General features: G+C 46.3%; 1 protein-coding gene across 3 annotated transcripts in view; it reads left to right on the top strand.

Annotated features, from left to right (window-relative positions):
- MYRIP (myosin VIIA and Rab interacting protein) overlaps nt 1-12999 on the top strand; it is a 475698-nt gene that overhangs the window by 367748 nt on the left and 94951 nt on the right. For all 3 annotated transcript variants that reach the window (XM_058441971.1, XM_032161998.2, XM_032161999.2), the window contains 2 exons: nt 75-155; nt 2816-2959. In XM_058441971.1, coding sequence (XP_058297954.1) covers nt 75-155; nt 2816-2959 — 225 coding nt within the window. The remainder of the gene's footprint in view (nt 1-74; nt 156-2815; nt 2960-12999) is intronic.

Raw genomic sequence — 12999 nt, 5'->3', positions numbered from 1 at the left:
ACTCTCCTGGCAAAGTGATTGCCAAGTCACCCCAAATCTACGCACAGCACATAGCAATTCTCTTCCCTCCGCAGGACAAGCAAAATGAGGCCAGTTACCTGCGGGACCACAAGGAGGAGCTCACTGAGGAACTGGCCACAACAATCCTGCAGAAGGTAGGTGGGCCCTGGCAGAGGGATGGCTGCCGTTTCCTGGCTGGGCCTGGTGCAGGGACTCTGGCAAGTAGCAGGTGAAACATGGGGAGTGTCTCTGGCCCTGTATCTTCTGTGCCTTCTCACTTTAGACTTTTGTGCCCTGGGGACCCATGCAGAGGGAATGTATTGCACTGCTTGCTTTGCAATCACTCCTGCTAGCTCCATGCCCTACGCTGTCCATTGCACGGTGTACCTGTCAATTACTTCTGAGAAACCAACCACCCCAAAACTCTGTGGCTTTTGACAAGGATCTTTCTGTCTTCCACAGCCAATTCTTCAACACCAACTGAAAAGTGAAATTCCATTCTGCTACTAACTTCTTCCTGGAGTTAGTGCAGACCCCACCTACTTCAGACACCAGCCACAAGTTTCAGGTATCCCAAAGCCACCACACTTCTCCCTAGCCTGGTACAAATTTGGGAGTTTCCACAACCCTGGACCCTCAATTCAATGATTTGCTAGAACTCACAGAACTCAGGAAAGTGCCTTACTTACCATTACCGGTTTAATATAAAGGGTACAGGTGAACAGCCAGACGAAGAGACACATAGAGCAGCAGGGTCTGGGGACAGGATGTACAGAGCTCCCATGCCCTGTCTGTGAACATCACTCTCCCAACACATCAATGTACGCACCAACCAGGAAGGTTTCTGTGCCTTGTTGCATCAGAGCTTTTAGCCAGGTTTCAGTATGTAGGCATGATTGATTAAATGATTGATTACCTGATTGAACGCACTCTCTAGTCTTTCTGCTCCCAGCCCTCTATTCATTTACTGTAGGTGGTTTTTCTGGCAACCTGCCCCCATCCTGAAGTTATCTAAGGACCTCACCTTGAATCACCTTGTTAGTGTAACAAAGACACTCCTATCACTCAAATAATTGCAAAGGTTTTTGAAATTGTGCCAGGAACTGGGGACAAAGACCAAATACAGATGCTCCTGAACTTACAGTGGATGGGGTTAAGTCCAGATAGTAACCCCATCCTAAGTTGAAAGTATCATAAGTCAAAATGCATTGAATACACCTAACCTACTCTTAATATATCATAGCTTTGCCTAGCCTATCGTAAACGTACTCAGAACTTGCATTAGCCTATAACTGGGCAGAATCATCAAACTCAAAGCCTATTTTATAATAGTGTTTAATAGCTCACATAATTTATGGAATGCCGTACTGAATACACACTGCTTTACCACCGTCATAAAGTCCAAAAATCTTAAGTCAAGGACTATCTGTATATATGTTTTGTTATACCACAAGTTATTTATTGCTCATACATCTGCAGTAGCTGCACTTCAAGCTGTGGGTTGGGACAAAGTCAGCTGCAGCATGTTCACTCTGGGGCCCAAATGAGAGCACATCAGCTGCCTGTGGCCATGACAGGAGCACAGGCCAGCAAGAGGAAGCACACAGTGCTTATTAAGGCCGAGGCTTAGCCCTGGCTTACGGTTACTGATTCCCTCCTCTCATCTCATTGGCCAGAGCAAGTCACACATCAAGCCCAAAGCCAAGGGCTGCGACGTAGATTCTACCTATACTGGGAGGATCTGCAGAGTCACACTACAAAGTGCTGTATGCAGGAAGTGTTGAAAAACTTCAGTCTTCCTTTTTGGTCACAATAATTCACATCCCTTCCGTATGCCAAGTAGACTCACCACACCCAAAGACCCCCAAATGTCTCATCCAATCACAGTTCAAAGTACATTTGATCCAATTTTAGCTCCTTTTTAGCTGGAGATCTGTAAACTAAGCAAACAAATGATCTCCCCCCATATACCCAACATGCAATGTTGGAAGAGGGACAGGGAGACAGCACTGGCCCCACCTACCTGCAGAGGGGAAGAATGGGAGGCACCGGGGGTCACTGGTCCTCAGCAATTCCGAAATCCTGCTGGGCAACATGGCTGGGTCCCCACCCTGCCATGGGAGATGGCACCTCAGTTCGTTGTTCTCTGGGCTCTCAGCCTTCCTTTTCATCCTTCTGTCTGGCATAAAGGAACATTGAAGAATATGCCCATCTTGGTGGCTCAGCACATTTCTTGACTGTTTCCTGCCTATAGGAAGTTGAAAGCCCAGAGACCTTGGTACAGATGGACTCACTAGATCCAAATGACTGTGCAAATGAGCTATTCTGGTGACTCTTGGTGTCTACCCCCTTGATAGGGCTTCCAGATGCTTCCTAAAGTCAGGACTTAAAACCAGAGGCTCTGGGTTTGAGATCCAGCTCCACCATTTATGAGCTATGTAGCCTTATCCGATAACTTAGTCTCTCTGAGCCTGTTTCCTCATCTATAAAATGGAAAGAATTAGAGTATGTATCTTCAAGAATTAATAAAGCCTACACAATACCTAACATGAGGTCTGACACATGCTAGGCACTTAATAAACAGAAGAAGCTGTTAACATCATAAAAGGATTATCTGTAAACTGTAAAATGCTTAGATTGCTCAAGGCTAGAGTTGTGCTGGTTTCTCATAGTGCAGATCTGGAACAGCCTGGGGTTCTGTTGAAACTAAGCTTGTAAGTGGCTGAAAAAAATTCCAAAGATGGTCCCAGTTACTCCACATAGCATCAGGAGGCCTCTCCAATAACTTGCCCCTTTTTTATCCTCCCCTCCCCAGATTATACGAAAACAGAAGAGCAAAAGTGAGCAGCAAGTGGAAGAAGAGCCAGGATGGCCACATCCCCAGAGTTGCAGCACAAAGGTGGCAGAGGAGGGGACCTCAGCATCCCCTGGAGGCCACCGTGCTCCTGCTGCCCTCTGGGTGAGTCCCCAAGCAGTGCTGGCCTACCCTCCACACGTGCAGTTCTGGGGCACACATTTAACTCTCTGTAGTTGAATCAGGTGGCCACTGGCCAGGGTAAAAATTTCAAAAGGATAGGGAGCGACATTGAAAGAGAAAGTGAGTGTGAGTCGGGGGCCAGGAGGGGTTGGAGAGGAGAGAAAAACACAAATGGTCTATTGATAATTGTAGAGAGAGATTTTACACAGATACCAATTTAGGAAAAATACAAATGCTGATAGGCTGCATTTTTTTTTTTCATTCTGAAAAGAATTGTACTGAGTCCAGCTGGGGGAAATAGCTTTATAAGGACCATGCGTATTCTTATAACCTAGATTGCTTGCTTTACTGAAACTGAAAAGTGACAGCGAGAAAATTGCCACTGCTGTTTCAACCACCAAAATGGTCACATCTGGACACAGAAAGTCACAGTGTGGAGCCAACCTTTCTGTCTGTCACCTTGAGTCACAGAGCTCAGTGGTCTTCCCACAACCAAGGGTTTGGTGCTGTTCCTGTCTTCAGTAGAGTTGCTGAACCTGTCACATCCTTTGTTACTGGTTTGAGTAAGCCCAGCTGAGGATGTGCAAAGTGCTGGGGAAGGAGCTGGGCGGGGCAGGTTCTGCAAGAAACCGAGGGACTGGCCAGTAGGGCTCTGGTTCTGCTAGATATAGGTGCTCACAGTCTGGGACAGGGCAGCACACAGGTGCACTTCAAAACTGGAAAGTCAGGCATGGGAAAGGCAAGGCCAGGGGCTTACCCCATCCTCACTTGGGGTCTAGTGGCATTCGTCCCTGCGTGAGCAGATTAAAATGAGGGTGTACAAAGCAGCACATGGTAGACTTGCAGTCCACAAGGCATCAGCATAGGTCACCTACATAAACTCCCTTGTCCTCGCCAACTGCCAGATGCACAACAGTTACAAGGAGTATCTTTATGGCTTTATCAGAGATTAAACTTCATTGATTTATCAGCAGGACCTTTCCTTGTCAACATGCTGTCAGCTTGTTTTACTGCTGCTGTCATGCATATGCTCAGCACCAAGGAGAACAAAACAAGTAGAAGACTCCATGCCCACCCTCCAGAGCTTTATAATCTGGTTAGCAAGGCAGGAGGGGACACGGGTAAGGCTAGTAAAAAGGGTAATGGGAGATAGTTCATAATTGGGTGCTGAGTTGAAAGATTGAGAATGGAAATGGATTTGGAATTCAGACAAGGGGCCTTTCCAGCAGAGAGTGGAAAAGGATCCTACTGGATGGAGCAGGGGAGCAAAAGTCCTTCAAATAGCCTGTCACTCAGACTGGTCACAAAATCAGAGCTGCAGCTCCTGGGCTCAGGCTGCAGGCATGACATCACCTTGCATTTGGGGTCTTTCTGAAGTATTTTCTGCAAACTCAAAGTGTCAAGTTTTGGGGAGATCCAGAAAGTAGAAATTCCCACAGCACCCCAGACTCAACCATGAGTCAGTGAGTCAGAGGCAAGAACAGAGAGCTTGGGCTCTGTCTCTGCCACTCCTGGGGTAGAATTCTGGACTTGCCCTTGACTAGGTATGAGACCTTGAACAACTGTTTAGTTTCCTGTCTGTAAAATAGAAATAATAAGACCTGCCCTAAAAGATGGCTCTGAGGATTCCTTGTGTGGCCAACACAGTCTTTATTGAGCTTCCACTATGTGCAAGGCACTGTGCTAGGTGCTTGTATTAGTTTGTTCTCATGCTGCTAATAAAGACATACCCAATACAGGGTAATTTATAAAGGAAAGAGGTTTGACTCACGGTTCCATATGGCTGGGGAGCCCACACAATCATGGTAGAAAGTGAAGGAGGAGCAAAGTCACATCTTATGTGGTGGCAGGCAAGAGAGCGTGTGCAGGGGAACTCCCCCTTATAAAACAATCAGCTCTCATGAGACTTATTCACTATCACAAGAACAGCATGGGAAAGACCCGCCCCCATGATTCAATTACCTTCTACCAGGTCCCTCCCATGACATGTGGGAATTATAGAAGCTACAATTCAAGACAAGGTTTTGAGGGGGGACACAGCCAGACCATATCAGTGCTACAGAGACAGTGGTCTCTGCAGATACAGCAGACTCCACCATCTAATGGTGAAACATGCTATAAACAAGTAAATAACAACAACAACAAAAAACACAGGGGTATATATTTCAGTAATTGTCATCAAGGGGATGGAGAGGAGGGAGTGCTGGGAACAGGTAGATGCTTGGTTAGGGAGCTGTCAGGGAAAACCATTTTTAGGAGATGACATGAAACCAAGACTTGAAAGATGAGAGGTCTGAGAGCAGTAAGAGGAAGGGCACTGCTACAGAGGGAATGGCGTGCGTAGAGGCTCTGAGCAGGAAGGAACTTGGCATGTTCAAGAAATAGAATAGTGGTTATGTGGCTAGAAAATGGGGTAAGGGGCACAGTGGCAACAGTGGCAGGTGACTAAATGAGACGTGGACATAGTTATTGCTCTATTATTACCTTATTTCCACGTTTCAAAATATGGGTGACTGTATCTTCAAGGTATCCCCTATGAGTTATGAGCTGTACTTCACTGTGTTTTGGTCAGCAAGGCTCCAGGCCCAGAGAGCAGAGCTGTTGGCATATCACTTACCCACCTGCTCCAATTCCCAGACGCCTGCTGCCACCAGCCCAACTCCACTGTGGGTCCTCTCCAGTGTCCTCTCCCCTTCATTCCCACACACAGCCAGATGGCATCAACTTGCTTCTCTTCTAAGATATCAACTCACCCACTAGAACATTTCCATCCACTCACTGCATCTTGGGGCTGTCTCATTCTTCCTTTATCAGAAGCTGAAAGCTCTTTCTCAGACCCTGTCTCATTTCCCCTTGCACTAAAGAGACCTCACTCCCCAGAAACAGACCTTTCCTGATATTTCCTGTTGGCATCAGGTGACTGCAGTTCTGCACACTAACTAAAATTCTCATGTAAATCCCGTGAACAGAGAGGCACGGGAAGGGGGTCATCACAAAAAGCTTGAATAGTAATGTTAATAATGGAGTGATGGTCAGGTATCTATAGTAATAACATAGGACCAATACCTTTTCTTTATATAAGTTTTATATGCAACAGGCTTTCACACATTGTTTCCTTAGCTCCACATGAGAGCACCCTGCATTATCCCCATTTTAAAAGGAATAAACTGAGTCCTAGCTACCCCAAGCCACTGGAACTAAGTGGTTACAGGTCTCCTGGTTCTGAGCATTTCCTACACTCCATTGTCCCCTGTTTCCTTGGGAAGCTCCGGAGATGGAATCCCCACTAGATGGTCACTGGATCTCCTTGTCATGCATATGGTTAAAGTTGGAAATAGTGTCCTTCCCACCTCCTAGAGACCAGAGATGCTCTGTGTATCATTAGAGATGTAGGACAGTGGGCTCTTGTATCATAAGCCAAAATGGTGGGCACAGCAGTGATGACAGCCAGTAGTGTTCTCGTTTCAGCAGCAGGACAGCAGAGGCATTTCATCCACACTCCTCGGCCAAGCACTGGCTGAAAGCAGCTTCAAATAAACAACTGTGACCCTTCCCAAGGAGAATCTCCTGCTTGGCTCATCAGCTCACTGGAACAAACTCAGTCCACCCAGGACACAGGCATGGCCACAGGCTGTTTTCACTGAGGAAGACATTTAGAGGCACAAGCCAGAGTCTCACAGGATTTCCCTTTGGTTTACTAAAACAAATACCTCTCAGGATTTTATTTGTTTTGTCAGAAAATATCTGTCTTGCCAAATGCCCGCCTCCTGCACAGCATAACTCATGGCTATGCTTTGACATCAATGTAAAGAGAACTTAAGCATTTGTTTTTTTGAAGCAAATAGAGGAATATTATTTATTTCTAGATTTTTATATAAAAATAGGGTCTAATGGAAGCCCCTCCCTGAATGTAATGTATCTTTTGAACTTCCATATGCAACACTTCGCAAGATATGTCCACCTTCCCCTGGCTTGAATCTACCTTTTAGGGAGGGAGTTGGGAGAGAACCGTGTGGCTGTAGTTTGGGAAAGCACCATCAAGGATACTTACACATACCCTTGGATGAGCACCTCTCCTGGCATAACAGTGTAACCACCCAGATCATATGCCTGGCAGGGGTGCAGGCACCTTACAGGAGGAACAAGCTTATCAGCTGGCTCTTTGTTACTGCAACCTTCATCTTTATCTTAGACATTTGATCAAGGAGGCTCCCTCCTGTCCTCTCCCTGTGAAAACACACCATCCCATGATTTTCAATACGTAAACAGCCTACTTTTGTCAACAATATCAGGAAGGAAGAAGTATATGCTCTATCTCCCACCCCCCACCCCCCGCCATTCATACTTATACTCATGGGGAGCTGCCCCAAGCAAAGAAGTCTGAATCTGAGAATAAAGAGAAATCTGTTATGCACCCAGCTAGGTCCCGGACACAATTTTCCATTTGAGAAGCCGCTATTATCAGCCCTTTCGTGATTGTCTGTGGTCACGTGTGTTCTGGATTTTCCACAGCTCAGCACTGGGTGTGTAGTAAGCCTCTTGCAGTACAGGTCCGTGACTGATTGATGGCAGAACAAGTCTATTAGTGGGGCTTTAATGGAGGCCTGGACTTGAACCTTTCCCTTCAGGCTTCTGGGATACCTGTGGAGGAGGAAGAGTGTACTAACTAAGGTCCCAGCAAAAACACCAGGATTCATACCCTCATAAATAACCATTTTGAGCTCCTGACTTGGTTAAAGGACAAGCACTATGATTAGAGCTTTTAAAAAATGTTATTGGAGGCTGGGTGCAGTGGCTCATGCCTGTAATCCCAGCGCTTTGGGAGGTCAAGGCGAGTGGATCACGAGGTCAGGAGATCGAGACCATCCTGGCTAACACAGTGAAACCCCGTCTCTATTAAAAATACAAAAAATTAGCCAGGCGTGGTGGTGGGCACCTGTAGTCCCAGCTACTGGGAGGCTGAGGCAGGAGAATGGCGTGAACCTGGGAGGCAGAGATCACGCCACTGCACTCCAGCCTGGGCAACAGAGCAAGACTCTGTCTAAAATAAAATTAAAATAAAATAAAATTAAAAATAAAATATTGGGATGGAGAGCTTGCACTGTCCCAACTGTGGAGATAAGAATGCATTGAGTCTTGATTTCGTTGGCTTATTTAGAAAGGCCCTATACTAAGTCCTAGCCTGAACACCACCAATGCTTGAAGTGGTGAAACAGATACTCATCTGTCCCCATTGGGCTTCAGCCATCTACATGTAACAGGACAAGCTGAGGTGACCCACAGAGCCCACAATGGCCAGCTCAGGAAGATGAGCCACAGATACCCCAATAGCAGTGACAGGAAATGACCTGAACCCTCCCCTGACCTTATTCCCACTTCTCTTCATCCCTCCCTCCTTTTGTCCTTGTCTACGTCCTGCTGCCCTCCTTTCCCATTCTCAGACTCCCATTGGGTGTGGTTCTCCATGTCTTGCCTCCCGATGGCACTGGCCTGACTTCCCTTGGGCAGGAACCCTCTCACCAGCACCATAGCAGGGTCAGCCTGGTGCCCCCCAGGGGTGACACACATGGTAGACACGGTCAGCTTTCTCAAATGCTGTATACAGCATGGCTGGGCACACTCATGTAGGCTAAGCCACTCCTTTACCTGGCCCTAATGCCCTGTGATGAAAAAGCCTGTGCTAGGAGAGTGAACCCAAATTTCAGACCACTGGTCTAGGACTTAAGTCCAAGAGTTAATTTCAGGTCCAAGAGTTAGGACCCAAAAGGGACTGACCCTGGCCAAAGCCACTATATGGCACACCTCTGGGAACCCCCATTCATATGGAATGCAATGTTAGTAGTACCGCCTGGGGATGTACAGCTGCTGCTGAGGCAAGAAATGTGAGGAACAACCATTGGTTGAGGACCATGTATTATGTTCACACATCACATGTGATTTCTTTTACTCCTGGCCACAACATAAGGACATATATTATTAGACAAATTTTATAGATGGAGAAACTGAGGCTAAAGCATTAACTTGCCTAAAGTCATACAGGTAGTAATAAGTGGGGCCAGAATTTGAGTATCTCTTTCCTGCTCCAAAACTGTTGGTCAAGCTTCTTCCTCTGTAAAATGAGATCAGTAGCTCAGTGATCTCCAAAGTCTCTTTCAGCTGAGAGGTTCTGAGGCTGCACTGTTCGGTATGGTGGCCATAAGCCACAAGTGACTATTTTAATTTAAATTAAATAAAACTAAAAATCTAGTTCTTTGGTCACACTGGCCACATTTCAAGTGCTCAGTAGCGCCAGTTCCTGGTGATGACTACGTTGGACGGTGCAGATGTAGAACATTTCCATCATCCATCAAGTTGTATTTGCACAGCACTGGTCTAAGGATTTAGAAGAAGAGATGAACAAACAGCATAAAAGCAGAAATACAAGGCCAGGTATAGTGGCTCATGCCTGTAATCCTACCACTTTGGGAGGCTGAGGTGGGAGGATCATTTGAGGCTAGGAATTCGAGCCCAGCCTGGGCAATACAGTGAGATCCCATCTCTACAAAAAATAAAAATTATTTGGGTGGGCTGGGCATGGTGGCTCACGCCTGTAATCCCAGCACTTTGGGAGGCCGAGGCAGGTGGATCACCTGAGGTCGGGAGTTCAAGACCAGCCTGACCAACATAGTGAAACCCTGTCTCTACTAAAAATACAAAAAAATTAGCTGGGCGTGGTGGTGAGCACCTGTAATCCCAGCTACTAGGGAGACCGAAGCAGGAGAATTGCTTGAACTCAGGAGGCGGAGGTTGCAGTGAGCCAAGATCATGCCATTGCACTGCAGCCTGGGCAACAAGAGCGAAACTCCATCTCAAAAAAAAAAAAAAAAAAAGAAAAGAAAATTAGTTGGGCATGGTGGTGCATGCCTGGGGAAAATGAGGTGGGAGGATCCTTTGAGCCCAGGAGGTCAAGGCTGCAGTGAGCTGTGATTGCACCACTGCATTCTAGCCTGGGCAACAGAGCAAGACCCTGTCTAAAGAAAAAAAAATGTCAGAAATACACATGGATGCTGGCCAGAGCCTGGACACGAACCAATGGGATGAATTTCAGTTCTTGGGTACTTCAGAGAACATAGCTCTCCCACCTTTCCTCACCCTGGACACTCATCTGCATCACCTGCCCAAACCGTGCTTTAAGGGTCTTGATGCAAGGGGTCTGGGGTGGAGCCAGGGCTTCCCTATGACCAGAAACTCCTGGGTAATGCTGACAGGATGCCAGGCTTAAGGATGGTATCATTATATCTTGAGACAGAATCCTGACCTACAGGCTCTGGAGGGCCCTAAACCTGTGGCCTCCTGATAGGGCCCCCCCTTTTCAGTTCTCCATGACCCAGACACCTTTGGCTTAAGAAATAACCATGTAGAATCCCCAGTCCCCATCAGCACCACTGCCTAGGCTTGACTGCAAAACCCAAACTTAATTCATCCCCATCCAGATGGGATTTCTCATCTATTCTCTTGGAAGAAGGTTCAGTGTGAATGCTCCATTTTTAATTTCCTCCCTCATTGTGTGCTCTCTGCCAGTATGGGGGTCAGTGCGACCTGGCTTTCAAAGCCTTAAGATGCAATATCCTAGAAGGCACCAGAGTGAGTGTTATAACTCATTTCATGCCTCTTTGGGTGCATGCATATAAAAAGGCCTCTCTAATAATATCGTGAGCTTATTGGTAATAACGATGATGACACTAGGGACCAGACACTTACTGTGTGCCCAGTGTCTAAGATGAATCTCTGTCTGGCTTTCGCTGTTCTCCTGTCTTTTGTCCCTTCCTATTTTCTCAGCCTTTTCCCTTTGTCTCTCTCATTTCCTTCCTCGCATTCCTTCTCTCTTCTGAATGGCCATAGTATAGAACTAAAGTACTTTTTATCATTGCTATGATTATAGGATTGAATTTAATACTTACGTCTGACCCTAAAAACAAAGCAAAGCTGTGTCTCAGTTATGTGTACATATGACCACTCTTCTTGATTTGCCCTCAAATCTTTGATACTAAAAACATTATCTCCCTGTTTTTTATTGTGGGCTCTTTGAGAGCAAAGACTGTTTTAAAGCTGCGGTTGGTGCCACAGGGAGCCTGTCCTGTTGGTGATGATGATAATCATAGCAATCATAGCAACAATCTATGGTTCCAAGGGGTATAAGTAGAACACATTGCTGCTGCCCACACAGGAGATGCAGCTACTGCAAAGAATGCTGTAACAAAAGTAACTGATGATTACACTGGGTGTTTTGCTCAAAGCTTCAGGACCGGTTGGTTCAGATGGCAAGTCCTGCTGGGCTGGGGCGCATTAACCAGGAGTGCATTGCTGCCAGGCTTGCAGCAAAGGCTGTCAGGCACACACCAAGAGAGCATGGAGGAGCATCGAATTGGAATCAGTCAGACCTGAGCTCAACCCTTGCCTTACCCTTGGCCATCCATATGCTTTGGGCAAGTTATTCAATCCTGACTCTGTTTACTCATGTGCACTCAATCAAGTTGAGTGAGAGAACAGTTACACCGGCTCAGTGGTAATATTTAATAAATGCTCTTATTTGGCTAATATTTATTGAGTGCTTTCTCTGTGCTATGCATGACACTGATCCCTTAACATGAGGAAACTGAGGCTTAGAACAGTTTAAGTTTTTCCAAGATCCCACATAGCAAGAGGAGGAGCTGGCATATACCCACTACCTAATGTATCACCCATAAATTAATGCCCAAGGAGTAAAGAGGAAGGGCCTATCTGAAGGCCCAAATTCTCAAGTTCATCAATGCAAGGGATTGCTGATGTGCTAACATTCTGGATCCATGGACTCCCCCTGCAGCCCCCTGCATAGATGTTCAAACACTCTAACTCAGACTAGCTCTTCCAGTCACCAGCCCTGCGTCTTCTGTGTACCCTAGAATAAGTAAGGCAAGGGGAGGCTGTGCGTAGGAAAGAAAAGTGAGCACAGAGGGCTCAGCCAGGGTTATAAGCCAGTATAATAAATAAATTACTCCTCTTGGTCCAACTAGCTGGTGAGTAAAAGCATTGTTGTGGTGCCCTCTGCTGGGCATGTGTTGCTTGTAATGAATTTGTGGCAGAACCACACCTGGGTCTCAGAACTGTCTTTTCCACCCTGGCTGGAGACTGTAGGCCACCAGTGTCCTAGGACCTGTTGGAGATAGCTCCGCTGGGCATTTTGTGGTTGTCAGGGTGTAGTTTTTTTCTAGTGTGGAACAATGATTTGCCTGAAATAGACTATTTTTATAGCCTGGCATTCCCTACTCTCTGATATTGGGACCAGAGAGGGACTTTTCATTTGTTAGTCTTGGATTTTGCAGAGAATGGGGGAGAATTTTCGTCCCGTAAAAAAGGACCCCAGCCACCACATATACACACAAGTCTGAGCCACTGCAAAAGTGAAATATTAAGTATTGTTTCCCCTTTTTAAACTTGTATTCAGTGATTTAGAGTGAGAAGCTTGTAGATTTTTTTTAAAGGCCAGATACAGTAAATGGCTTCTGTGAGGCTGCAATAATACTGCATCTGGCAACTAGGCTGTCAGCTTCATAAGGGCCAGCACTGTGTCTTACAGCCTATAAATTCAGTCACAAACATGCAACCAAGGATCACAAACAAAAGGCCATCCCTGTGCTCATGGAGTTCGTTGTGTGCGGAAGACACAGCAAGTCAGTGCACAGCTATAACATTGTGGACAGAGCTGTGTGATCACACAGGAGGAGAAACCTAGCCAATCCCAAGGTACACCAGGGCCAAGGGCGTTTCCCTCTTGATACATGGAGGTTTGCCACAGAATGATGTTTTCCTGCATTTTTAATATCTTCACTTGCCAGTTGACCACCATCCTCAACCTCTATCCTCTCTGAAAGCTGCTCATTTTCTATCAGATATTTAGCAAAATCGCAGAATGGCTCTGAATACCTAGCCCTGTGAAAACCTTGGGTGTTGTCAAGCTGCATCATCCAAACTGCTCTGGACACTCGAGACAGGGTCAGTGCTTG

Source organism: Hylobates moloch, unplaced genomic scaffold, assembly GCF_009828535.3.
Source record: "Hylobates moloch isolate HMO894 unplaced genomic scaffold, HMol_V3 SCAFFOLD_8, whole genome shotgun sequence".
In the NCBI taxonomy this organism is placed as follows: domain Eukaryota; kingdom Metazoa; phylum Chordata; class Mammalia; order Primates; family Hylobatidae; genus Hylobates; species Hylobates moloch.
Note: the sequence above shows the minus strand (reverse complement) of the source record. Positions and strands in the feature narration are given on the sequence as shown.